The following is a 26021-nucleotide window of genomic DNA, read 5'->3' on the forward strand; positions in this document are numbered from 1 at the left end:
AATACCAACCACAGAAGACCTGGAGGTCTGTACAGACAGGCAATGATGAGGAGGTCATGTGGTTGGGTTTATAACCAATGAGAAGGCAGAACAGAAAGTCTATAAAAAAAAGAGAAAAACACAGGAAGTAGGTCTCTTGCAGAGAGGGAAAAACAGCAGAAGCAGTGAAGGGTAAGGTTTTCAGCTCTCAGCTAATTGCTCTGACCTCTTGGCTTTTAACTCTGAAAAAAAAATATAAACTATAAGCCATCCCAATTAAATGTTTTCCGTTATAAGTGTTTCCATGGTCATAGTATCTGTTCACAGCAATAGAAACCCTAAGTAGGACAGTCTCCAATCATACCTACTTTCAAAGGGAAAATTAATCTTCACCTCCAACATGAAAATATCAAGCAATTTGGTTAAATGAGTAAAAGGCAGCATTACAGTTTTACTGGGGGATATTTTGAGGCTCTACAAATATAAAGCTTCACAAAATTCTAGCTCAAATCCAAAGCCATAGTTCAGCACAGTCTTTTTGCTAGCCCCAGAATTTCCCCATCAACAGTCCGACACTGTCCAGACTCCTAGTAAGTTTACTCACAAGTTCTTCCCACTGGTTAATAAAATCCTGAACCTCTTCATACAAACACAAAAGGCTTGTTTGTGTAAACCCAAAAATACTTATATCAAAATTATTAACGAGTGATCTAGAATTAAAGAAAAACTATATAAGTAAGTGGATAAAATACACTCATCAAATCCCCATCAAGCATGTCTGTTTTCTGAGTTTTCCTAGGGCACTCCAACCACCTGGATCTTACCACCTCGTCTCTTCTTGTATATCTAGCAAGTATGAAGGTTGGTCTCTGTGGCTTGTAACACTTTGCAGCCTTCGAAACCCCACCTGAGTTATGCAGAGCAATCTGCTGCCGTGTTAGTTAGCATCTAAACTCATCAACACCCCTCACACCTCAATTTCCCCACTTCACTTTTTAGAGAAAGAATTTATCACGTAGGTGGTCACATGGAAAACAGCCATCTTCCTTCTCACACAAATGGACATTGACTCCGCTTTACATGTCTCATAATTAATATATTTATTATTCCAATTGGGATTAGATGAAACTCAATAATCTTAACTTTAATCATGTTATAAATTGAAAACTACCTTTTTAATTTAAATCTCCATATGAATAGGATTAATTTTTAAAAGCTCTATTTCTCTCAACTATACAGGAACATAAAGTGATCTTGTGTTTCCCTTCCCGATCTTAGCACTGGGTCACCTCTTCACGCCAACTCTTCGCAAAGCCAGTACAGTCTTCTGCTGTAGTCTGCTTACTGCCCAACACTGCACTTCATATTTTTTAATATCTCTTATAGTCTAAGGCTATATAAGACACAGAGATTTCAGTCAATGGGATCCTAAATTCTATAGTCTCAGTAAGAAGTGCACATGTGAGGAGGCACTGGGGAGCCATCAGAACAAGCCGCTCTACTTCTGCCCCAGCAAGAAATGCCGTCGCATCCAAACATCCTCACTGCTGTCACAGCAGCAGCAGCAGCAGCAGCAGCAGCATCACAAGTCAGTGGACACATCAGCACAGGTGCAGTACTCTAGCCTGGAATATTAAAGCAATTCTTCTATATTATGTAGCTCAGCCTAAACGACAGCAAAATCTATACTATTTAGTCTGGATTGGAACATTTTCAACTTCTGAAAACAGATCAACACTAAAAGAGAAATATTTTACAAATGACAAATCAAAATTATGAGTCATTTCGTTAGCATTAACCAGGAGTGTTAACTCATCCGCTTCTTTTCTGAAGGGGCTAAGTCCGCACCACATTCTGTTTCTCTATGACTTAGACCAGACAACTGAGAATTACATTAAACAGACCTGGTAGTTTCTCTATGACAGACCAGGCAACTCAGAAGTACACTAAAACAGACCTGGTAAAAGCAGTTAGAAAAGAAGAGAAAACATCACATGCCGATGAATGTCTGTAACTATGTTGTTTTGCCCTTTTAAAGCTTGGTTTTCTTAGAGCAGCTTAGCCATAAAACTGCAGCATGCCCTGCTCCAGAAATCACATTATCTTTTAGAGTTTTAAGATCACAGGAACACCACAGAGCCTTAATAGAGGGCCTCTGGGGCACATTTAAATCTTTAATAACAATAATTTTTCTTTTTTCCTTGAGTATGCCTATTTCCATTAAAAGGACGAACACTATTACAGTCCTTTAGAGGCAGATGATTCTAGACACTTACTGTTACGAATTTACCAAGGATCCAACCTTCCCTTTAGTGAGTGAAGAGAAAGGGAAAAAGAAAATGTGTGTGGAAACTCTTGCATCTTTCACAATAAATGTTTACTAAGCACCTCTAATAGATGACACATTCAAATATGTGGAACAAATAGAAATTACAGGCTCCTTGTGTCTGCTGCAAACGGACCAGCAAATCTGGTTATAATAATGGCATGAGAATCCTTAGGTAAAGATTACACACTAACTCCCTCATGGGCCAGGCCACTGAAATTCTCAGAGAAAAGCCATGAACATCATGTGTCTTGATTCATCCTCAGCAGTGCTACAATGCATAGCTCCAGCCACAGGGAAGAACATGGAAATGATTCACTCATAAACCCACAAATTTAAAACAAAGGAAAAAAGTCTGCAATCATCTGAAACAAGAGTCAGAATCATCATCACACTTGAAGGGACAAACTGTCAGGACAAAAAGTCAGGTCAAACTGTCAGGTCAAACTTTTTTCCAAAAAGAGTAAAGATATGTCACTGATAAATAGAAAATAGTTGCTTTTCCTTTATTTTTATATTTAAAGTCTCCATGTAAATATGAAATTAAAGTCAGAGAACAAATAGCTTAAGCGTCCCAGAATATAATGGGATTACAACCCAAATTACACCATATGATATATACATTCAAGTTCGGAGTTGACCTCTATGAATATTATAAATGTCAACAACATCTTTGAGGACATTTGTTTAGCATGTCAAAAAGAAATTCTATTAAGGAGACAGGATTTATGAAACATTATGACAGAAACTGAATTTTTTTTAAGAGGGTGACCTGGGGACTAGCTCCGAAATTCTCTGTAGAGACCTAAACTCCACTCCAAAGCATCAAGCAAATGGACTGATAGAAAGTGGAAGGAAGGAAGGTGTGTTGGACACAGCAAGACACTGTCACTAAGAACAAGTGTTACTTGCTTAAATTAATGGAGATTTTAGTTCATTGAGTTCCACAAATTTCCAAATGCTGTTTTTTTTTTCCTAAATCAAGTCAGAGATTGCTCCCCATGAGAAATAGCTCAAGTCATGGAAAATCTTAGCCTTTAAGTCCATCCAGTTGAAAATTATTTGTGCCAACAAAAACCAATGCCCCAAAACACAGTTTCTTTCAAGATGAAAAACAATACACTCACATTCTACATCCCTAAACAAACAAGTTTTGGACTCAAAATTAGCTAGGTGGCTTTTACTAAAATTGTTAAAAAGCAATTTATTTTATAGCCATGACAAAGCAAAGAAAATTCTACATTAAAAACTACAACTAAAACAAACAAAAGCCGTTTGGTGAGTTAAGGGGAAGTGCATGGTGGAAGTTCCAGGGGAATCCAGTACACATGCCACAGTGACACTCACTCCTCTGTAGCCATCAGTGTAAAGAGGAATGTTCAAAGTCCTGACAGCTGCTACACCTTTAGCCTCAGCACCTAGGAGACAGAGGCAGGCGGCTCTCTGTGAGTTGGAAGCCAGCCTGGTCTATAGAGTGAGTTCCAGGATAGACTGAGCTACATAGTGAGACCTGTCTAAAAAAACCTGCTGACAGCTGAACCTGTGGGCTTTCCTGATGTGACTGGCAAGCACATGAGTTGATAAGGCACAGTAATTCTGGTTTTGAATGGTCATGGCAGACTCTAGTACATGTGGTTAAGTGGAAGCCATTAGAAGTAAAGCATTATCTGATAGTAATTATAACCGTGTGGAATGAGCCTTAAAGATATTTAAGGTTTTCAAACATAAAGGTCAAAGTTTTTCTTTGGGAACAGGCCTCCATGGCATCTTTTTACCTCCTCTTCGTAAGGTGCTTTCTATGCTGGGGATCCAATAGACCTTACAGGGAATATTGTGGTAGGATACATCAGAACTTATTCTGACCTACTTTCCCTATGGAAACTTAGAGAAATTTCTCAGCACTAGACAGAGTGTATTAGTGGAGTCTGTTACTATTTGGGGCACCTGGATCCAAGGAGGCCAAACAAGGTCATGGGTTCAATCACCATGAATGCCAATTTTCCTTTGCTGTGCTCCACAGCCATAATCTTTACCCCTAAACCTTAGCCAAAGGCCACATAGAAGACTAGGCCAGAGATAATGGAATGAGTCAGCAAAACTCCACTGCCATGACTATGAAAATAATTCAAAATTCAAAACCCTCCTGACCAGTGTCAGGATTTCAGCCTTCAAATGTTTTTAAATTTGCCAATCTGCAAAACAAATGCTTAATTACTGCTTAAGAAGTTGGTGTGCTGAAATGTCATGCAAGTCTTCTAACATCTTTAATTCAAAAACAACAGTGGTAATAAGCATTATTCCCTGAAAGGCCACTGCTTTTACTGGAATAGATTGTATTTTTATGCAATCTTTTACTTAATAGAAAACTTGCAAGGAGAGTTAAATGTGAACCCTACAAGGGACTTTCCAGGATTTCCTTCAAAATCAAAAGGCAAAATGCTCTTAGCAAAGGGTCTGTTTTCATCTGAGTAGTTTCCTCTCAAAAGAGAGACCCGTGGTTTTATTAGAAACCCAGAGCAATGTGATACTCCATTTGACTCTCTAAGTAGGACTGCTGAGTTAGAACTGTTGACAAACAGAAGATCATAGGTAATTACAGAATTTAAATTAGAATTTCTCAAGGTTTATATGTCTTTGAACAGAAAAGCCTGTAAACATACAACATCTTTCATTGTTCAGAGTTAGAGAATGTTATTTTATTCCTTTGGGTTCGGGGATCTGGGGTTTTTACTACTTTCTAATAAAAATAAAACAGAACCAAGTAGATGAATAAAGCTATCTGTAGCAGAGTGGCCTTTGTTTGTACAATGTTATTATGCATTCAGTAGTTGCCCAATAAATATTAATTGATAATGATGGAAAAGGATTTTAGAAACAGATGGCCTAACAAAAATTCGCTGAAAGATGTAGACAAAAACATTGCCCCTCTTTAAGAAAAGCATAACACAGGGATTTCACAAATCCTACTTACAGGAAATCTCAGGCTATGGTCAGGAGTCAACAATGACAAAAGACATTTTTTCATCATCACAAAATCAGCAACACTGAACACTTATCTGCATATCATTCTGTACAAAGGGACACAAGCAGACTCCTGGAGCCTTAGTTGTTATGATTTGTAAAGAAAAGGTAGGGGGGAGGGAACGAGAGCCAATAACAAAATACACATAATTTAAACAATACTTTGAGATCTAGTAATACGTGGTATGAACACAAAGAATACATCAGCCCTAAACCCGACTCACAGTAGCAATAAGAGTAAGTATCCATAACGTTAACTTCCAATACTTCCACACAAAATCAGGAGAACTTTACCAAAACACCTACACGTATGCCCAAAGATAAAGGTTGCTAAAATGTAAAGTGTGACGCTATAATAAAGAGAATTGAAATGCTTCCAAATCCCAAAGGTATGAATGATCAGAACAATGATCAGATCCTACAAAGAGTAATTCCTAACAGGGTAGGAGGGAGGAAGCTATAAGCAAACTGACCCACCTTAGAAGAATTACTACACACACACACACACACACACACACACACACACACACACACACACACACACTTTTCAAACTAAATAAAAAGTATAAATTAATATAGTCTATTGAATTGTAGAGAAATGAGGAAGTAAGGGAGCAGAAAGTGTGCCACAAGCATTTAATAACTAATAGAGTGAATGATGTTTCTCAAAACGTGAAAGCTTCGCTGGGGTGGTGGCACACGCCTTTAATCCCAGCACTCGGGAGGCAGAGCCAGGCGGATCTCTGTGAGGTTGAGGCCAGCCTGGGCTACAGAGCAAGTTCCAGAACAACCAGTGCTACACAGAGAAACCCTGCCTCAACAACAATAACAAAAAGAAACCTGAAAGCCAAGAAGACTGACCTAAGTGTTGCTTGCAACAAAAAGAGGTCCTGGTCCTTGGGACATCTTACACTACACACCATCTCACCAAAGTGCACTCTAAGGAGTCCAAAAGCTAACGGGGATAACAATGAGCATGTGGCTGCTTCTATGCTGCAGAACATGTTCTAAACTCCACTTGTAGCTTAAAGGTCTGATTCAGTGGAACATTTTAATACAGGCAGCATTTCCCAGAGCTGCAGTGGCTTGCAAAGACTGTCAATGGAGTTTGTGAACCACTAAGCTTCCCTGAATGGAGATAAAAACCCATTACAATGTTGATTCCAAAGTCTCCAAAATGGTTCCCAGCTTTGCTCCCAGAAACTTTGGGGGAACTGTTTCACACTGAAAAGAAAATATTATTGTTTTAGTGTCATCAGACATAATCAAAGCCCAAGAAAACAGTCTACAGGCTGAGCAAAGAGCTGGGAGGCAAAGAGGGAAACCATGAAAAACCTAAGGAAGAAGATATAACAGAACATATCTTGGACCTCCGTATCACAAGTTGCGCCTAAGGGCGTTCAAATATCTTTGCAAGGTAAAACCCATTAAAAGCTGATCACTATTATCCACCCATTTCCTTTTTATCAGCATGACACTGATGATTCTTTCACATCCCTTACAAAGAACAGCATCTGCTGCCTCTTTGCCAAGAAAAATAATAAACATAACCCATACATAACAAACACAGAAGAACAAGAAAACAATTAATATGACATAAAATGATAAGAGAAAGAGCAGTGGTGTGACTCAAAACCATGTCAGTCATAATTCAAGTACTTCAACCGTGGATTGAGAAACTGCTTGACATGTTAGCAAGTAAGCAAAGAGACAAAAATCACACCCTTAAAAACATTTCCCAGACTGACTGGAAAACACTAAGCCCCAGCAAAAAATACAGCCCCTCAAGCACAAAATTTCCCACAAAGGGCCTACACAGGTAACTTTTTCCCCTCCAGTGTGCTCTAGAGCCCATGTGTCTGGAAATATTGCCTTACAGTAATTATGAAGAGTCCCCAAAGGCAAGACAGTATCTTAGGTAACCTTAGAGCAGCACAGCGCCTGGCACACAGCACACTATAGTGCTCAGCAAATGAACATCTTCCTAGGTGGTGTTCTGAGGATGCAGGGTTCAGCATTCATTCTTTCACTCATCAAACACCTAGCATATTTCTCAGGCACTGTTACAGGGCCACGAGCAGAAGCCATGAAAGGCTCATCCTCAAGGGCTAATGCCCTGGTTAGGGGACAGACAGATCACAGATAATGGAAAGGGTGTTGCTAGAGAAAAAAGGAATACATGTAACGAACTCAGAAGGGAAGGAGAGTATCTTTCTAAAGTAGAGTTCTAGAGGACAGGGGGGCATACTGTGTGCAACAAGAAATCAACTTCTTGTCTCTGAAACCAGGAAGCACACAGGTCCAAATGCAGGAAGTACAGAGCATGCCCACAGAATGGCAAGAAGGCCAGTGTAACTGACAGTGAGTACATGGTCCATATGCATGCTTGGATAGCAGAGAACAACTTGCAAAGTCCATTCTCTGCTTCCACCATCAGCGTTCAGGGGATCAAACTCAGGTTATCCCTCTATGCACCAAGCACCTGTACCACTAAGTCATTTTTATGGCTCAAGGTCAATGTACCTGGTCTACAGTTATCAGGAGCAGGAACAACAGAAAACTGCAGAGAGAAGAAATCAGGGACCAGATCCCAGGGGCTTTTAGTGGAAGACTTTTAGATTTATTCTAGTTGTAGTAAAAGAAGACTGTGACAATCACCTGAATGTCAGACAGGTGACATAGAGGTGAGACCTGAGGACAAGGGCCTTCTCTGTTTGCATAAGAAAAAGAAGACAGAGGCAGAGACAGCAGTCAGTAGGAATTGCAAAGCAGATAAAGAGCCAATTTTCACAAATATTTTTAAATCAGAGTTGACAAGGTGTGAAGAATGAGGGAAAGGCAGACAACAGAGACAACGAAGAACAGCGTTCTCAACACTTAAAAGAACGATTATTTGTCATCCAGATGATTTTCCATCCTTTTTAGAAGACATGTGATCTATTTCCTTAGATGAAATCCACAAAAGGATAAGGCCTAACACCTCTGGAAGTTTGTGGGTCAGAGAGGTCAGAGCAGGGAAGCAGAGATGCAGACCCCAGTCTGTGCACACTCCGGCTATGAGAGGTAACATCAGTGTGACCTGATCCCTAGCCAAGCAGGAGGTGGCCAGTGAGGCGGCAGAAACCTCCTTCTACTCTGTTCTTCCTCCCATCCAAGGTCCATCAATTGAGGGAAGAGCCTTACAGCTCTGAACACAGCTTGGAAGCTTCCCCACAAAGGGACAAATGAGTTTTAGAAACAAGCTGCTCCTCCCTTCTTGAGCAACAATTAGCACCTGTTTTAGTATGTGAGAAAATAAAAAGAACTCAGGAATCTAAATAATATAAATTAATTAAATGCAGTAAGCAGTGACCATGCCTGTTTATCACGGAAAATCAAGATCAGCTTACAGAAAAATTAACAGTATTAATGACTCCACTGGAGGTGAATGGACAACAAGGGGCAAAGGGGTCAATGAATGAAAGAAATTCCATGAAGAAAGGCTCGTGTGAGATGAAATTTTAGAAAAGTAGTGACATGAAAAGTGGAAAGGAATAAGGAATATATGAAATGATCTCCCAGAACAAACAAAGGCCTCTGCTTTTCTGTGTCTAAACAGAACACCTCCTAGAGGAAGCGAAGGAAGGAGGCAGGGAGGGAAGCCTGGGCCAAGTACAAGAGCAGCATAACTGGGCAGCCCGGGCGGGCCACAGGAAGTGGGAGTCAACCTGCAATGCATGAGGTGTCACTTAATTTTTCAACAGTGTGAAGCAAAATAGTTTCAAATTTAAATTTTTAAATGGAGAATAATTAATTATATTGCTTTTAGTTGCTAGACTTATGTCAAGGACAGTTTCCAGAAATGCTAAGAGCTGGGATATATATTCTGTAGGGAAACCATCTTAAATAGACATGGAACCTGAAGAAACAATGCCTACTGGTTCATCATTGATGGTTCAATACTGACGACTAGTGGTCAAAAAATACAGTAACCCCCTTAGCAAGCATTTGTCCTACCATTTTTATCAAATTTGAAACCCTGAATGCAAACTGCATGAAATTTTTAATTGAAACACTCAGAAAAAAAAAAAAAAACACTAAGGGAAAGAAATATATCCAAAGTTCTTTAAGTTTTTATTCTGAAATCCAGCATGGTGGGCATATATCTACAATCCCAGCACTTAGGTGGTTGAGGCAAGATCAGGAGTTCCAGATCAACCTCACTATGTTTTAAAACTGTTTTCTGTCCACTATTTGGACAATGTTCCAAAGTGGAAGCCACTCGGGACCTGCTATTGAACTATATTTTTGTGTTATATTATCTACAACCTCAGAACTGAATGATCTTGCAGAAATAATATGTCAAAAAGGTCTTACTTTCAGAATCCATATATCTAAGGTATAAACTTCCTAAACTTTCTAACACTTTCATATAAATTATTCCTGGGATAGTATGGGGCTTAGGACAGGTGTCTTTACATTTTCAACACAATGTCAGGACCAGAAGCCTGTTATGTAAAAAATGTTCTTTATATAATATTAATATTATATAATAATAATGCTTGGGTGGTCCTAGTTCCGCCACTTGAACCATCTCCTACAGAAGCTCCATGAAGTAGAGTTCACCTTTGTCTTCTCTGGAAAAACCTTTACATGAGACCATCTTCCCCAAAAATGTCATGGACAGCAAGGATCTTTACATCTGAAAATACCACTCATCTGCTCAGTGGCTGTGGGCAGCATAACAGTGTACTTCATGGTGGAGCCAGCACTGCCAGGCCCAGAACAAGGGTGGACAGGAGCAACCTAGTCCCTGCAAAGGAGATCACATTCTAGGGATCTGACATACGGCCAGAAGTGAAAAAACATCAATTACAGTTTGTTAGTGCTATAGAAATGTATTCGCTATGATACTCAACATGTGACACTGGAGGGCCATGTCAGAAGGAGAGAGGAAGGGTAGACAGTCCTATGTCAGAAGGAGAGAGAGAGAGGAAGGGTAGACAGTCCTATGTCAGAAGGAGAGAGAGAGGAAGGGTAGACAGTCTATGTCAGAAGGAGAGAGAGGAAGGGTAGACAATCCTGTGTCAGAAGGAGAGAGAGAGGGTAGACAGTCCTGTGTCAGAAGGAGAGAGAGGAAGGGTAGACAGTCCTATGTCAGAAGGAGAGAGAGAGGGTAGACAGTCCTGTGTCAGAAGGAGAGAGAGGAAGGGTAGACAGTCCTATGTCAGAAGGAGAGAGAGAGGAAGGGTAGACAGTCCTATGTCAGAAGGAGAGAGAGAGGGTAGACAGTCCTGTGTCAGAAGGAGAGAGAGAGGGTAGACAGTCCTGTGTCAGAAGGAGAGAGAGAGGGTAGACAGTCCTGTGTCAGAAGGAGAGAGAGAGGGTAGACAGTCCTGTGTCAGAAGGAGAGAGGAAGGGTAGACAGTCCTATGTCAGAAGGAGAGAGAGGAAGAGTAGACAGTCCTATGTCAGAAGGAGAGAGAGGAAGGGTAGACAGTCCTATGTCAGAAGGAAAGAGAGAGGGTAGACAGTTCTATGTCAGAAGGAGAGAGAGAGGGTAGACAATCCTACCTGATGGTGGAATAAAGTTATGTTAAGCTGAACTGGAATAAAAATGTTCTAATAAAACAGAAGAAACCACTCTGGATAGGACAGCTTTACAGAATGACATACATAAGTAGGTATGCCCAAATGTTTAGAATAAGGCTGGAGAGATGGCTCAGTCAGATAAGTGCTCACACAAGCATAAGGACATAAATTCAGTCCCCTACAACACTCAGAAGAAAGCTGAGTTCAGCAGCACATGCCTGTAACTACAGGGAAGGCACAGACAGGAAGATTCCTCAGACTCGCTAACTTATCAGTCTCCTGAACGGGTGAGCTCTGAGTTCTCAAAAAGATCCTGTCTCAAAAACTAAGGTGGATAGTGACTGATGATACCTGAGGTTGACCTCTGCCCTCCACATGCACACATATGTGCAGGCATACCTGTATGCTTGCATGCACATACACACACAAACACATAAAAAAAATTTACAATATTCATTAAAAGTGAACACAGGGGTTGGGGATTTAGCTCAGTGGTAGAGCGCTCGCCTAGCAAGCACAAGGCCCTGGGTTCTATCCTCAGCTCCAAAAAAATAAATAAATAAATAAATAATAAATAAATAAAAGTGAACACAGAATCTGAAACTGCAAAGTCCACACAAACTATAAAACAATCCAATAGAAAACAGTAACAGGAGAAAAAGAGGGTAGATGATAACATTCCTAGGGTATCAATAAAGCTAAACTTACCTAATGAGGCTGCTTTGTTGATGGCCACTGATAAGGTACTTATGAGGAAAATGAACAGAAGGACTAAATAAAGAGGGAAATTACACAAAAGAGAGACCTTGATAGTGCTAGTATCCAGAAGCTCACTATGAGCCAAGCATGGTGGCCCATACTCACTCAGCTCTCACTCAGGAGGCACAAGAACAGGAAGGCAGATCTCTGTGAGCTCTACATGGCGAGTTCCAGACCAGCCAGGGCTATACAGTGAGACCCTGTCTGAAAACAAAACAATAATAATAACATAATAATAACAATAAAACAACCCACCACTATGCACGTTTTTTAAAAACAACGGACCAGGAGACTGAAATATTCAAGAAGCCACAGACACCATTAGAAAAAGCAAAACTGACAAAAATCACAGGGAGAAGCTGAGCCTGATACATTGAACAGGAATGCAGTAGAACAGAACGAAACTGACAAATGAGAGCTACAGGCTATACTTAAGTATCTGCATCTCCTACAGATTCACATAAAATGCTGGACCCAAGGAAGGCAGAAAATCAGATGATGGTTTTACTCTAGCATCCTTAACCCTGATACCAAAAAACCATGGAATAAAGTCAAATAAATTTCAAAAGAATCAAAAATAGTTTTTTTTTTTAAACTGAGTTTGAAAACTATAGCTGGGCAGTGGTAGCCCACAGCTTTAATGCCAGCACTCAAGAGAAGGAGGCACGAAGATCTTTGAGAGATCAAGGCCAGCCTGGTCCACAAAGCAAGTTCCAAGACAGCCAGGGATAAGGAGAAACGCTGTCTTGAGAGAGAAAAAAAAATTATAAAAGGCTCCTGAAAATTGGAAAGAGGCATATAGGAAATCGTAATAGCCACTATAAAGAATTTCAAAAGTACCCTAAAAGAACAGTAAATCAAAACATATGCTCATTCAGTGATAAATCTAAAGTACTGACTTTTTAAAAAAAAAAAGTAATATGCAAGGCTAAAAGTCATAGAGCAAATGTTGAAACAATAGACAAAGTTTCTCAAAAAGAACTATTAAGTATATTCATATTTCTAGCAGAGCACATGGAACGAGGAACGGTATATCTAATAATGCTAAGAATTATCACTGCTTTACAAATCAATAAGCTCTATAAACCAAGTATGCAACTACACAAGATTTTATGTTCCAGTTCTAACAAACTTAAAGAAATGGATCTCTCTGTGGTGATATTTTATTTGTGCACCCCAATAGAGATTATCTGAGGATCAGAGGAAAAAGCTAGCCACTATATTAAACATAGAGCCAGGCAGTGGTAGCACCCATCTTTAATTCTAGCATTCAGGAGGCAGAGATTCCTCCAGATCTCTCTGAGTTCAAGGCCACACTAGGAACTGAGCCAGGAGTGGTAACACATGGCTTTAAATCCCAGTACTAGTTAACCATAGAGCTCTGGAGGTCTATACAGACAGACAGGAAATGATGGAGCTGGGCAGAAAGAGGAAGTGATGGAACTGGATGGAGATTGGAAGTAAGATGGCAGGGCACAGAAAGGTTTATAGGCATGAGTATAGAGGAAGTAGCTCTCTCTTGGCTGAGATTTTCCTAGCGGCAAGAACATGGCTGGCTTCTTTCTGCTTCTTTGATCTCTCAGTTTTCACCCCAATATCTATTTCCAGGTTTTTTATTAATAAGAGGTTTAGCAATTTGTCTTACATCTCTCAAACAAACTGAACCAGGAAAAGTAAAGATGAAACCTATCCAAACTCACATTTTAAGATCAGTGTAACTTTGCTTCTTTTCTTTTTTTTTTTCCTGAAAATACATTTTTTCATAGATACATCCTGATTATGGTTTCCCCTCACCTACTCTTTCCAGACCCTCCCCAAGTCCCCTCTCACCTATCCCCACACTTTTTTTCTCTCTCTCCTTAGAAATCAAGCTAAATAATAATAATAAATTAATTAAATAAAATAAAACAATATTAGAAAAAGCACCAAAGAAAAAGCCCAAGAAACATATAAACACAGACAGAAATCCCATAAAAACACAGAAGTGGAGACTATAATATATACGCAGAACACCTGTAAGGCAAAAGGAAAAAAGGAAACAAAAAGACTCTGACAAAGCATTATGAGACAAAGAACCTCCAAAACTTGAGTTTCTTTTGTGTTGGCCACCTACCGTTGGGCACAGAGCCTGCCCTGAAGTGTGGTTTACATACCCAGTAACCCTCCACTGGACAAAACAAATTCATCTTTTGCAAGCGGTTATCAACTAGAGATAGCTTCTGAATTAGTGTCTTCATTAGGGGCTCTGTTGCTGTGAAGAGACAACATTGACCATGGAAACTTTTTTTTTTCCTCTGGTTTTTTGAGACGGGGTTTCTCTGTGTAACAGCCCTAGCTGGCCTCTGCTCCCAAGTGCTGGGATTAAAGGTGAGTGCCACCACCACCCAACTGACCAGGGTAACCCTTATAAGAGAAAACACTTAATTGGGGTGGCTTACACTTCAGAGGTTTAGTCTACTATCATCATAGTGGGACATGGCAGCATGTAGGCAGATATGGTGCTGGTGAAGGAGCTAAGAATTCTACATCTTGATCCAATAGCAACAGGAAATGAACTGAGACACTGGGCATGGCTTGAGCATATATGAGACCTCAAAGTCCACTTCCACAGTGACACACTTCCTCCAACAAGGCCATACCTACTCCAACAAAGCTACACTTCCTAACAGGGTCACTCCTTATGAGCTTATGGGGGCAATTACATTCAAGCTACCACAGTTAGGGATGAGGGCTTGTGTCTACTTCCCCTCTCAGCTCTGGGGCCCCATTGGGGTTACGCCTGTGCAGGTCCTGTACATGCTACCACAGTCTCTGTGAGTTTATGTGTGCATCAGTCCTGTTGTATCTAGAAGGTCTTGTCTTCTTGGTGTCCTCCATCCCTTCTGGCTCTTACAATCTCTCTATATCCTCTTCTACAGAGTATTCTAAGCTCCTGAGGGGAGGGATTTGATGAAGACATCCCATGTAGGACCGAGTGTTCCAAAGTCTCTATTCTCTGCACCCTGTCTAGCTGTGGCTCTCTGTATTTGTTCCCATCTATTGCAGGAGGAAGCTTCTCTGATGATGACTAAGTAAGATACTGAGCTATTAGTAAAGCAGAATGTCATTAAGAGTGATTTTGTTGCCAGGCGGTGGTGGTGCATGCCTTTCATCCCAGCACTAGGGAGGCAGAGCTAGGTGGGTTTCTGTGAGTGCGAGGCCAGCCTGGTCTACACAGCAAGGTCCCTAGAATGAGAGAGAGAGAGAGAGAGAGAGAGAGAGAGAGAGAGAGAGAGAAATTTTGTCTACGTTCCTTTAGCAGAACAATAGTATTTGGTTTTCCCTAGGTCCATGGCCTATCTAGTCTCGGGTTCTTGGCCATCTGAGCAGTGTTGGGTATGAGTTCCACCTCATGGACTGGGCCTTAAATCCAATCAGATATTGGTTGATTACTCCTACTGGCTTTGTGCCACTATTGTCCCAGCATATCTTGCAGTAAGTCACCATTGTAAATGGAAGGTTTTGTAGCTGGGTTGGTGTTTACCTTTCTCTTTTCAGAGTTCAGAGTACTTTCCAGTATTAGGAACACTAGTTAGTGGGGTGAGGGCTCTCAGCAGGCACTAGCTTGACTTCACTGAGTTCTGTAGGTGCTGTCTTCAGCAACAGTGCCTTACCATCAGTCTATAGGCAGCAACCTCTTGGGCTGTTTGAAGGTTTCCATGAGGCCCCTTTGGCCAACAACTCAATTGGATGTAACCCATTCTCAGCTATGGATATTTCATTTGGTGATGAGAGCTGTCTAGTTGGGGCTCAGTCTCTCCTGTTATTTGGTGGTTTCATTTAGATTTCTTCCATACATGTATATATTTTAAGAAGCTTCTGCTGTATTAGCTTTCCATGAAACTCCTCAAATGTCCCTTAGTTTTAGCTGTTCCATCCCCTCTTCCCTCCCACTCCCTGTTTGAGCCTCTGTTCCAGCCCCATCACCCACACCCCCGACCCTTGTCCAAATATAACTCTTCTAGTTCCTCTTCCTAGGGAGATCCACACCTCCTTCTAGTCAATTACTCTATGCCTAACTTCTGTGGTTATACAGATTGAAGCCTGTTATCAAAGACTTTACAGATAACATCCATATATAAGCAAACAGATACCACATTTATCTTTTTATGTCTGGGTTACCTCAATCACTCAGGATTTTTTTTCTTTCTAACTCCATCCATTTACCTGCGTAATATTCCATTGTGTAAAGGTACAACATTTTCTTTACCCATTCATCTATTGACTGACATCTAGTCTATTTTAAACTTCTGGCTATTATGAATAGAACAGCCATGAACAAGGCAAATGTCTCTGTAGTAGGAGGAAACATCCTTTCAATATATGCCCAAGAGTGGTATAACTGGATCTTGAAGTAAATCCCAGCTTCCCAAGGAAGTGCCACTGATTTCCATAGTGGTTGTACAAGTTTACATTTGCATCAGCAATGATGAGTACTCCCTTTATCCCATATCCTAGCCAGCATGAGATGTCATTGTTTTGTTGATCTTGGACATTCTGACTGGGAAAAGATGAAATCTCAAAGTAATTTTGATTTGCATTTCCCTGATGACTAAGAACATCGATCATTTCTTTAAGTGTTTCTTAGCCATTTGAGAATTCTGTTTAGAGCTATACCTCATTTTTAACTGGGTGGTTTGTTTTCGTGATGTCCATTTTTTGAGTTCTTTATGTATTTTAACTGTTAGCCCTTTAGAGGATGTGTAGTTGGTAAAAATCCTTTTCCATTCCGTAGCCTGCTGCTTTGTCTGGATAAAGGTGTCCTTTGCTATGCAGAAGCTTTTCAGTTTCATGAGGTCCCATTTATTGACTGTTGATCTTAGTGACTGTGCTAACAGTGTTCTGTTCAGAAAGTCTTTTCCTGTGCCAATGAGTTCAAGGCTATTCCCCACTTTCTCTTCTATCAGGTTCTGAGCACCTGGCCTTATGTTGAGGTTCTTGAACCACTTGAAGTTGAGTTCTGTGCAGGGTGGCAAGTATGAATATAACCTTGAGTCTTAAAATTGGGGAAGGTTGCACAAAGAAAATGCTATGAACTGATCACAGTAATAAATGTAAACATAAAAATGCTAAAGAAAACATCAGCAAGTTAATTCAGCACAAATGCATAAATACAACATATCATTAATAGTTCTCAGCTAGTTAAGTCAACTCAACAACTACTGATCACCAACAATACTAAAATCAACCACATGAAAATGTCATAAGAAAAAACAAAGTACCTAGGTTCTACATCTGTCATAACTAATCATGATTTTAAACAGAAATACGGAATCAAAACACACAAAAATTTCTCCTGTCAAATAAAGAACAAAAGGAAATGCTTAGAGGATCAGTAGTTGTTTCAAACCTAGGAGCAGATACCACACAAGGAGACACTTCAGAAACACAGCAACCGAAGAATAAGGTCACAATCCATGCTGACTGTGGTTCTAGTCCACATTGCCCCTCAGGTTCTACCCATGAAAAGAGACCAATTTGGGAGTTGGAGGGAATAAAGAGGTAATTAAAACCAGTCCATTGTGCCTCTAAGACTATTGAATAAAAAAGTTACTTACAAACTAGTTCCTCTTCTATATACTATAAATAACCAGTCAGATGCAGTGAAAGGAAGCATCTCATTCCCACTAAGAAGAAAAGTCCTAGGGCACCAAGGAATAATTTTAAAGTGCATAGGAACCTCAAATTAACAACCTCTATAAAATATTATTGAAAAACATTATGAAAGACCTTCCATTCAAATTAGTCTACATATTTAATATAATTATGATCAAAATGCCAACAGGGTTTTTCATGGAGCATAATGAAGGATCTTCATTTTCATTATTTACAATATGATAATGAAAGTCCTGATGATTAAGACAAAATGATACCAGAATAGCAATAGGCAAACAGATCAATTGTGAGACATACAGGGACCAGACAGATGTATTGGGAAACAGGTATATAATAGACATGGTCTTCACATTAGAGGAGAAAAACCAAGTGCTCAAACAATATGCTTAGACAGTTAATAGTCACAGAAAAATAACTCAGGTTCTTTCTCTACTTTAAAAAAAAATGTTCAGAAAATCCAAATAACCCAGTAATTTTACATGAGCAAAAGTAATAAACAAGTGATCCACAAAAGCACAAATGCACAGCCAACAAACATGCAAAAGCCTACTCCAAGTCACTAAGAAAAAAAGTGTGATGATATGGAAATGATTCAACACTTATGGCCTCCTTTACCCCTGGTGTTCTCAAAGCCTCATCTCACTTCTGGTTTGCTGGCTCTCAGCTTCCTGCTCAGACAGCTACTGCCATACCTTCCATGACCTCATGGACTCCCTCTCAGAAGCTGTACACCCAAATAAACTCTTTCTTACGTTAGTCACTTTGCATCATAGTGTTTTAATCATGGCAACAAAAGTGACTCATCCCATCACCCAAACTTAAAAGGCTATGTGGAGAGAGGCCTTCCCAAACTATAACCAACTAGCTACCCCAAAGAGACTTTCCTGAGATATTGTACCAAGCTGCTCTGATGCAGGGATCCAAAGCCTCTGAACAGCCTTACTTCTGTGAAAAAGCCTGTCCTTCACCTGCTGCAACAATAGGAGTTGTGATATATTGTGTTGCCAAAAATATACTGTGTCCAAAAAAAAAAAAAAAAATTTATCTGAGGATCAGAGGAAAAAGCCAGCCACTATATAGAAGTTAGGCAATAGTAGCACAGGCCTCTAATCCTATCACTTGGGAAGTAGTGATCTGTCTGGATCTCTGTGAGTTCAAGGCCACACTGGGAACAGAGCCAGGCATGGTGGCACACACCTTAAATCCCAGCACTAACCATAGAGATATGGAGGTCTGTACAGACAGACAGGAAGTGACAGAGCTGGGCAGGAAGAGGAAGTGATATAGCTAGGCTGAGAGAACAGAACAGAAAGGCATATAGGCATGGATGTACAGGAAGTAGCTCTCTTTGGAAGCTGAGGTGTCAGTAAGGCTAGGTTAGCTGTGGCTTTTCCTAGTCCTCTGATCTCTTAGGGTTTCAACCCCGATATCTGGCTCCATGTTTTTTATTTAATAAAACTGTTCAGCAATTTGTGCTATAAGGAGTGGCTGTACTCAAACAGGAAATGAAATCCCAGAGCTTGTAGCAATAGAAAGAAGGGAAATAATTCTGTAGGAACTAACTTGAAACAAGAAAAGGAGATTGACTTTGCTTCCACCAATTTCCAATTGCTTTTCATCATGGAAAGAAGAGGAAGTCCCTGGGCTTTATCGGCCGTCAGAAGCATCTGGTGTGTCTGGCCTCTCCTTTGAGCTCCAGCTGAAAGTGACTTTCAACCTCCAACTCCTAGGATAGTGAGTCTTCCTAGTTTCTCAATTTTTAAGAGTCTTAATTTTTCACATTTTAAAAATGTAAAGGAGTACAATGGCTAAAAATATCTAGGCCCTCTTACCCACCTATGACTTCAACTCCCACCAAAGCCAGACACAAACACACCAGTGACTATTACCATTTAGTGTAGGAATTTCCATAAGCATTTTCAAATATGAGAAAGAAAGCAAAGCGTTCTCCTTAAACATGACCTTTCCAGAACACTCTAAGCCATTTAACTTGGGAGCAGGAAAAAGCCCAAATTAATCTTTTCCAGTTTCGAATGCTCTGTTTATAAGCCACAAGCACCTTTTAAAAATGTACAGGTCACTGCTTACATTAAAGTGACAAAATAGGAAATTAAAGGGTTCTTATCAACAGTGATCCTCTATTGTACTGTCAGAGATGCAATCCAAATCACAGCTCAGCGCCAGCTTTGAGCCAATTGGAAATCGCAATGTCCATACTCGGGCTTTGGCCTCAAGAATTGAGGTGGGAAGCAATCTTCCTCTACCCTTTCTTTGTAATTCTGTGCATTCTGCAAAGAGGGGGAAATAAGTGCAGAAATTTTCTCTAATTTTCTCCTGCAGAAAAGAACAATTGTCACTTCAGTGCTATTCTGATGCTCACCAGATGCAATCTGCTTGCAGAACAAATGTATAAAATCAAGATCAAACAAAGGGGGGCTACCCACATGCTCTATCTAATAATTCAACAAAACATCCCCTAAGTAATTACCAGGTACAGGGGCATGCCTCTTTTTGTGAAATGGAGAAAAAAAAAAAAAAAAAAAAAAAACAGATTTTTTTTTTTTTTTTTTAGCAAGGCAAATGTTTTCTTTCAGCTTACACTACACTTTCAGGGTAGAATCTTTTTTCCTGGTTTGAACTGGCAATGTCTACAAACACTTGAAAAAAGTTGCCAATTGATAAAGGTCAGAAATCTGCAACCACATATATTTTTGAAATTTCTAGGAAAAAGCATTTTAAATGAGACAAAAATCCTGATTTGTTTTGGTTCTTTGCTTTTCTGGTTTTTCTCATTTTTTAGACTTCATAGATATATTAAATACTGAATAGGAATCTCAATATAACAACTCTCAATGACAGGGAAGAAATATAATCAAAGTAATAAAATAAGAATCTCCACTAAGATAGACAGATGCACAGACAGGGAGAGAGGGAGGGAGGCAGAAAAGGTCAGACAGACCATAGGAAAAGAAAATCCTTGCTGCAGGGTCCCATACATATGGAAGGGATCAATGGCAGAGTTGTGGCTTTGGATCACTATTTGGCACCACCTACAGTAACAACTGTTTCACAAAAAGTCGGAAACATCTACCCAAATTAGTGGGCAAGATATGATTTGAAAACTAGAATTGTTTTCAAGTCTCCTCATAAAACAAGTAGAAATGAATTACAGTAGTACTGTGGTGAAGCAGCCTGGCAGGCAACCCCACGGTCAAGTGCTCAGCTCTCGACACACGTCTTCTGGTGTGGGATTCTGAAATGGACACAATACTAGTTTCTGTGGGATGTTCTGTATGTTAAATGTGTTGCTCTGATTGGTTAATAAATAAAACACTGATTGTCCAGTAGCCAGGCAGGAAGTGTAGGTGGGACAAGCAGAGAGGAGAATTCTGGGAAGTGGAAGGCTGAGTCTGAGAGACACTGCCAGCCGCCACCATGACAAGGGAGATGTAAGGTACTGATAAGCCACAAGCCACGTGGCAAAGTATAGAATGATAGATATGGGTTAATTTAAGGTAGAGGAACTAGATAATAAGAAGCCTGCCACGGCCATACATTTTGTAAGCAATATAAGTCTCTGTGTGTTTACTTGGTTGGGTCTGAGCAGCTGTGGAACTGGCGGGTGAGAGAGATTTGTCCTGACTGTGGGCCAGGCAGGAAAACTCTAACTACAAAGAGAAAACTCTAGCAACAACTAGTAGTTTTCTGGGTTCCCTGCCAAGAATCCAAAAACCCCAAAATCAAAGGCACCCTATAAAATATTCTATAAAGTGACCACTAATGAAAATTAAAACTGTTGCAGAAGTCAACAAACACTATGTGGCCTTGGTTTTCACTCTGGACCCAGGAAGAACATGACTAGCAAAACTTGCATAAGCCCTACAGTTCAGTCATAATACTGGATGGTGCTAAGTAGCTCGCTAAAATCACTGTCCTGTGATTCCAGAAGAAAGCACACAGGATAAATTAAATACAAAAAACTTACACTAAGGATGGAGCATGGACAAGAGGAGCAAAAGCTGTTAGTAACCCCAGAAGGGGGAGAACTGGAAGAAGGGCCAACTGCTGGAGAGGTGGAGCACAGGGCTCAAGATGGATGATCGTAAACCCAGGACTACCAAATAAAACTAAGTTTTCAATATCATAGCCAGAACAAAGAACCAACTTCCAGAATCAGAAAGGAAGCTGCTGGAAGACACACTGACACACACTGGACTCACCGCTGGCTCAGTGGCTTGATGGCAGTCTTTTACAGAGCACCAGACATGAAATGCAGGCGCAGATGGCTGCTACCCACCAATGGCAATGATCCTTTCTGACAGGGACTGGCCTTACAAAAGCTTATAAGTTTACCTCTGAGTACAGGTGATTTGAATGCAAAGCCTGAGCCATACACACAGTGACTCTTTCATTTTGTTCTGTGTGGTTTATGCCCTGTTGTTTTGGCTGTACCTGTGAACAGTGACTTAGGAGCCAGGAATCAATCAGCTCCGCTGCCAGAGGAAGGAAACATCTTTAGTTACCACATTAGAGTGTTTAACCCTGTCTTAGAAAGATGTCATTTCCCATTTTACTTCAGACTGTGTTTGTAGCACTCTTTGGGTCTAAACAATATAAACTACTTATAAAGGCCCTTTAATGTAAATATATTTACATTTGTCCTGGGTGGGTTTTGTTAACCTGACACAAGTTAAGAGTTACTGGGGAAGAAGTCTCTCAATTGACAAAAAAATGCCTCCAGAAGATTTGCCTGTAGGCAAGTCTGTAGTGCATCTTCTTGAGTGATGAGGAGAGGGCCCGGCTAATTGTGGGTGGTACCAGTCTTGGGCTTGCAGTCCCCGGTGTTAATAGAAAGCAGGCTAAGTAAGCCATGAAGAGCAAGACAGTACGCCACATTTTTCCATGGCCTCTCCACCAGCTCCTGCCCCCAGGTTCCCACCCTCACTTCACTAAGAGATGGAGTGTGATGGGAGCTGCAAGCTGAGATAAACCCTTTTCTCCCCACGTGGCTTATGGTCATGTTGTTTGATCACAGCAACAGAGGCCCTGAGACAGCATTACACCTGCAGCCTTCTCAAAACCGTTTCAGAAGAAAACACTGTGCACTATATTAGAAAAGATGATAAAGTCAGACTGGTAAAACATGAATATCAAGGAGACTCAATTACACAAAAATTCTTTGTTTGAATTTTTAACATTATGAATCTAAAATTTCAAAACAAAAAGGGATGAACATGGAAAGAGCAACTTCTGCTTCTGAACTGGTTTAATGACAAACTAGTTCACAGGCAGGCAAACTTCGGTAAAGTCCAGAGAGCCAACAGCAGGAATTTTCTGTCACAACAACTCAAATCTGCCACTGTGTCACACAAGCATCCAAGGATGGTATTTGCATGAGCAGGAATGGCTGGGACCCAATAAAACTTTATTTACACAATTAGCCACAGTGTGGTGTTCCCCAGTGTCTCGTCCCTACTGGCAAAACAGTCAGTGTAATTACACTTTAAGTTCAGACTCCTGTGCTCATCCCAGACAATGTGAAATGCTTCGCCAGCGTTAACTCATTTATCCTCTCATCCACGCGATTAGGTAGAGATTATTATTCCCATTTTCTACGGAAGAAACTGGAAACAAAAGGTGTTTAAAAACAAAAACACAGAAACTTACCAAGGGCACACAAACTATGGCATGGCTCATTCTACACTCTGAACTGTAACTGGATGCTTTACTTCTCTTATGGCATGAATTCCATGCAATGTCGGCTCCAACCTATGGAACTGTGACTGCTTCTTATCCTCCTGGCCCCACCTCCCAAGTGTGGGGATTTCAGGTGGGCAACAGCGCCACACCCAGAGTATGTGGTGTTCTGCCAATCAAGCTACATCCCAACCCAGAATTATCATCATTTTAGCAATGACTAAATAGCAATCCAAATCCCAGGAAGGACATCTCTCAGACCTCCTGAAGCTTCAAGGACATGAGTCCCAGCTGATCCTGTCGTCTTTCCACCAGCTCTCTTTCTGTGCGCATCTCTCTTTCTATTTCCTGTAGCCGCCGCTCCACTCGATCTGAAACCTCAATATGAACAGAGAAACAGTGGCATTAGGGAGCGAGCAGGAGAGGAGACTGAGAATACACCATGTCCCAGACACACTGGGCCTAAAGCATTGACTTGTTTATAGAAACCTCTAAGGACACCATTTAGGACACCTGGCAAAAAAGTTAATTGGAAGTTACAAAACAAAGCAATCATCAGTATTCAAAAGACCCAGACCTAGACCCCACCCACAGGACTCCTAGACCCCACCCACAGGACTCCTAGACCCCACCCACAGGACTCCTAGACCCCACCAAGAGGGCTCAAATTTTTCGACCACCACCACAGCAACTGCTCAGCATACAAACACGTTAAGAAAAGAGCGCCCTCTGGTGATGCAAAGTGAAATACCAGTACCCCAATGTTTATCCAATTCAACTGTCCTATCACTTCCGTTCTTTTTCATCCATGAATGTGACAATCTGGAAGGCCCTGTTACGAGTGTGCACTACACTACATCATCCAAAGTGCTCTGCATGAGCTTGCCAAGGTTTTAAACTGTGTTTTACTAAAAATAAAAAGTTGAAAAGATCAAACACAAAAGGCAAATATTTAATTGGGACTCAAACACAAACATGAAAGAATTCTTCTCTCTGACACAAGATCTTCCTTAGTAAAATTCTGTGCAAACTAAAACAGATTTTATATATGACAGTATATATCTCCACAAAATAATTTACAGTGGCAATGTATATTCCTATTGACTTAGAATAAATAAAGACCTATTATTAAAAAACATTTTGTTGCTAGTTCTGTGTTCCACAAAAAGTCAGAAATGGTCTATTCATGGAGCTAGAGAGACAGCCGAGTAGTTAAGGTGCTTGCCACGCGACCACGAGAGCCTGAGCTTGAAGCAGCAGAGGGTCAGGCATGTGCAATCCTAGATCTCTTACAGCAGGATGAGCTGAGGACAGGAGGATGCCCAGAAGCTCCCGGGCCAGCTCACCTGACAGACACGGCACTAAACAAGACACCCAGCCTCAAACAAGGCAGAAGGTGACCCATGAAGTGGCCCTGACTGCCTACGTCAGTGTTTCTCAACCTGTGAAGGTTTACTCAAGACCATCAGAAAACACAGGTATTTACATGATAATTCGTAACAGTAGCAAGATTATAGTTATGAAGTAGCAACGAAAACAGTTTTATGTCCCGGGGTCATTGCAACATTAGGAAGGTTGATAGCTGTAGCTTACACACACACATACACACACACACACACACAGATATCTTTTTAGGAACACATGTGGGATCTTGCTGGGGTGATAGTAATGCTCTAAATTGAACTGTGGGACAGTTGAACAACTAGGTAAATTTACTACAAAGCACTAAATTACACATTAAAGTAGATTAATTTGATGATAAACCATAGCTCAGTAAACCTGTCATTGAAAAGACATATAAAGCAAGGTTTGGCAGTGCATGACTTTATCTCCAGTGCTTGAAAAATAAAGATAGGGGAGTTATGAGTTCAAGGACAACCCTGGGCTACATAGGGAGTTTGAGGCCAGCATGAGCCTCAGAAATCTAAGAGAAGGGAAAGGTTTGAATAGTCAACTTGACACAACCTCATGTCATCTGAGAGGAAAGCCTCTATTGAGGAGTTTTCTAGATCAAATGGGCCTATGGGGGGATTGTATTGGTTATTAATTGATGCAAGAGGGCCCAGCCCATTCTGAACAGCATTCCCTGGGCAGATGGTCCTGAGCTGCATAAAATAGCTAGCTAAGTTGAGCCTGGAATGAGCTATGAGTAACATCCCTCCAAGGTTTTGGCTTCAAGAGTCTGTTCCAGTTCCTACTCTGGCTTCCCTCAGTGATGAACTATGACCTAGAAGTCGAAGCCAAATAAATTCTTCCTTTCCCTAAATCACTTTTGGTCATGGTGTTCATCACTGCGGTAGAGTGAAACTGAACACCATTTAAATAAATAATTGTTATTTTTCCTGTTGTTGGGATCAACACAACACCCATGTTAGACTACATGCAGTAGAGACTAAATCTTAGAATTCCACCAACAACCATCGGGGTCAAAAAGAGCTGGATCTATGTTTACATTTGGTTTTAATAGGGACCCGACTATAGAAAACTAAAGTAAATTGAAATTTTCTCCATAAACAATCAAAATATATACACTCCAATGATACTCGACAGGGTGAAATGTTAACTAATGAATGGAAATTTCCCCTATGAGGACTATGCAACTTGGATTATCACAATTAAGTGTTAGCAGAAAACACTCACCATAATTCATGCTATCAATAATAACTATTCCTTTCCAATGCACAGTTTGAATCAAACAACAAAAGAACCCTATGACTCACAAAGAATGAACAATTCATATTTTGGCATGTGTAGCAATAACCAATACTTTTTGTCTCTCGAAGAAAAATATGTTTCATAAACTTCCAAGATATATTTTATTTACTGAGAAAATGCATGATAACAATTGCAGCCTCAGAATAGTGTACAATAAATGTGATTAACAGTGAGCCCCAACAGAAAGTGAAGTGGTGGGGTTGGAGGCCGTTTATCTTCTCTTCTATATGTGTTCAATATTTAAATTCCCACAGTGGCCTGTAATTCTCTCTAAACTTAACTCTGGAGGGGAGAACAG

At 40.5% G+C, this 26021-nt stretch overlaps 1 protein-coding gene and 1 pseudogene across 1 annotated transcript in view; one reads left to right on the plus strand and one right to left on the minus strand.

Moving 5' to 3' along the window:
* Cep128 (centrosomal protein 128) overlaps positions 1-26021 on the minus strand; it is a 223316-nt gene that overhangs the window by 143432 nt on the left and 53863 nt on the right. The window contains exon 10 of the mRNA XM_036205643.1: positions 23270-23386. Within this exon, the coding sequence (XP_036061536.1) occupies positions 23270-23386 (117 nt within the window). The remainder of the gene's footprint in view (positions 1-23269; positions 23387-26021) is intronic.
* LOC118595609 lies at positions 1499-21950 on the plus strand (annotated as a pseudogene).

This window comes from Onychomys torridus, chromosome 14 (assembly GCF_903995425.1).
Source record: "Onychomys torridus chromosome 14, mOncTor1.1, whole genome shotgun sequence".
Classification (NCBI taxonomy): Eukaryota; Metazoa; Chordata; class Mammalia; order Rodentia; family Cricetidae; genus Onychomys; species Onychomys torridus.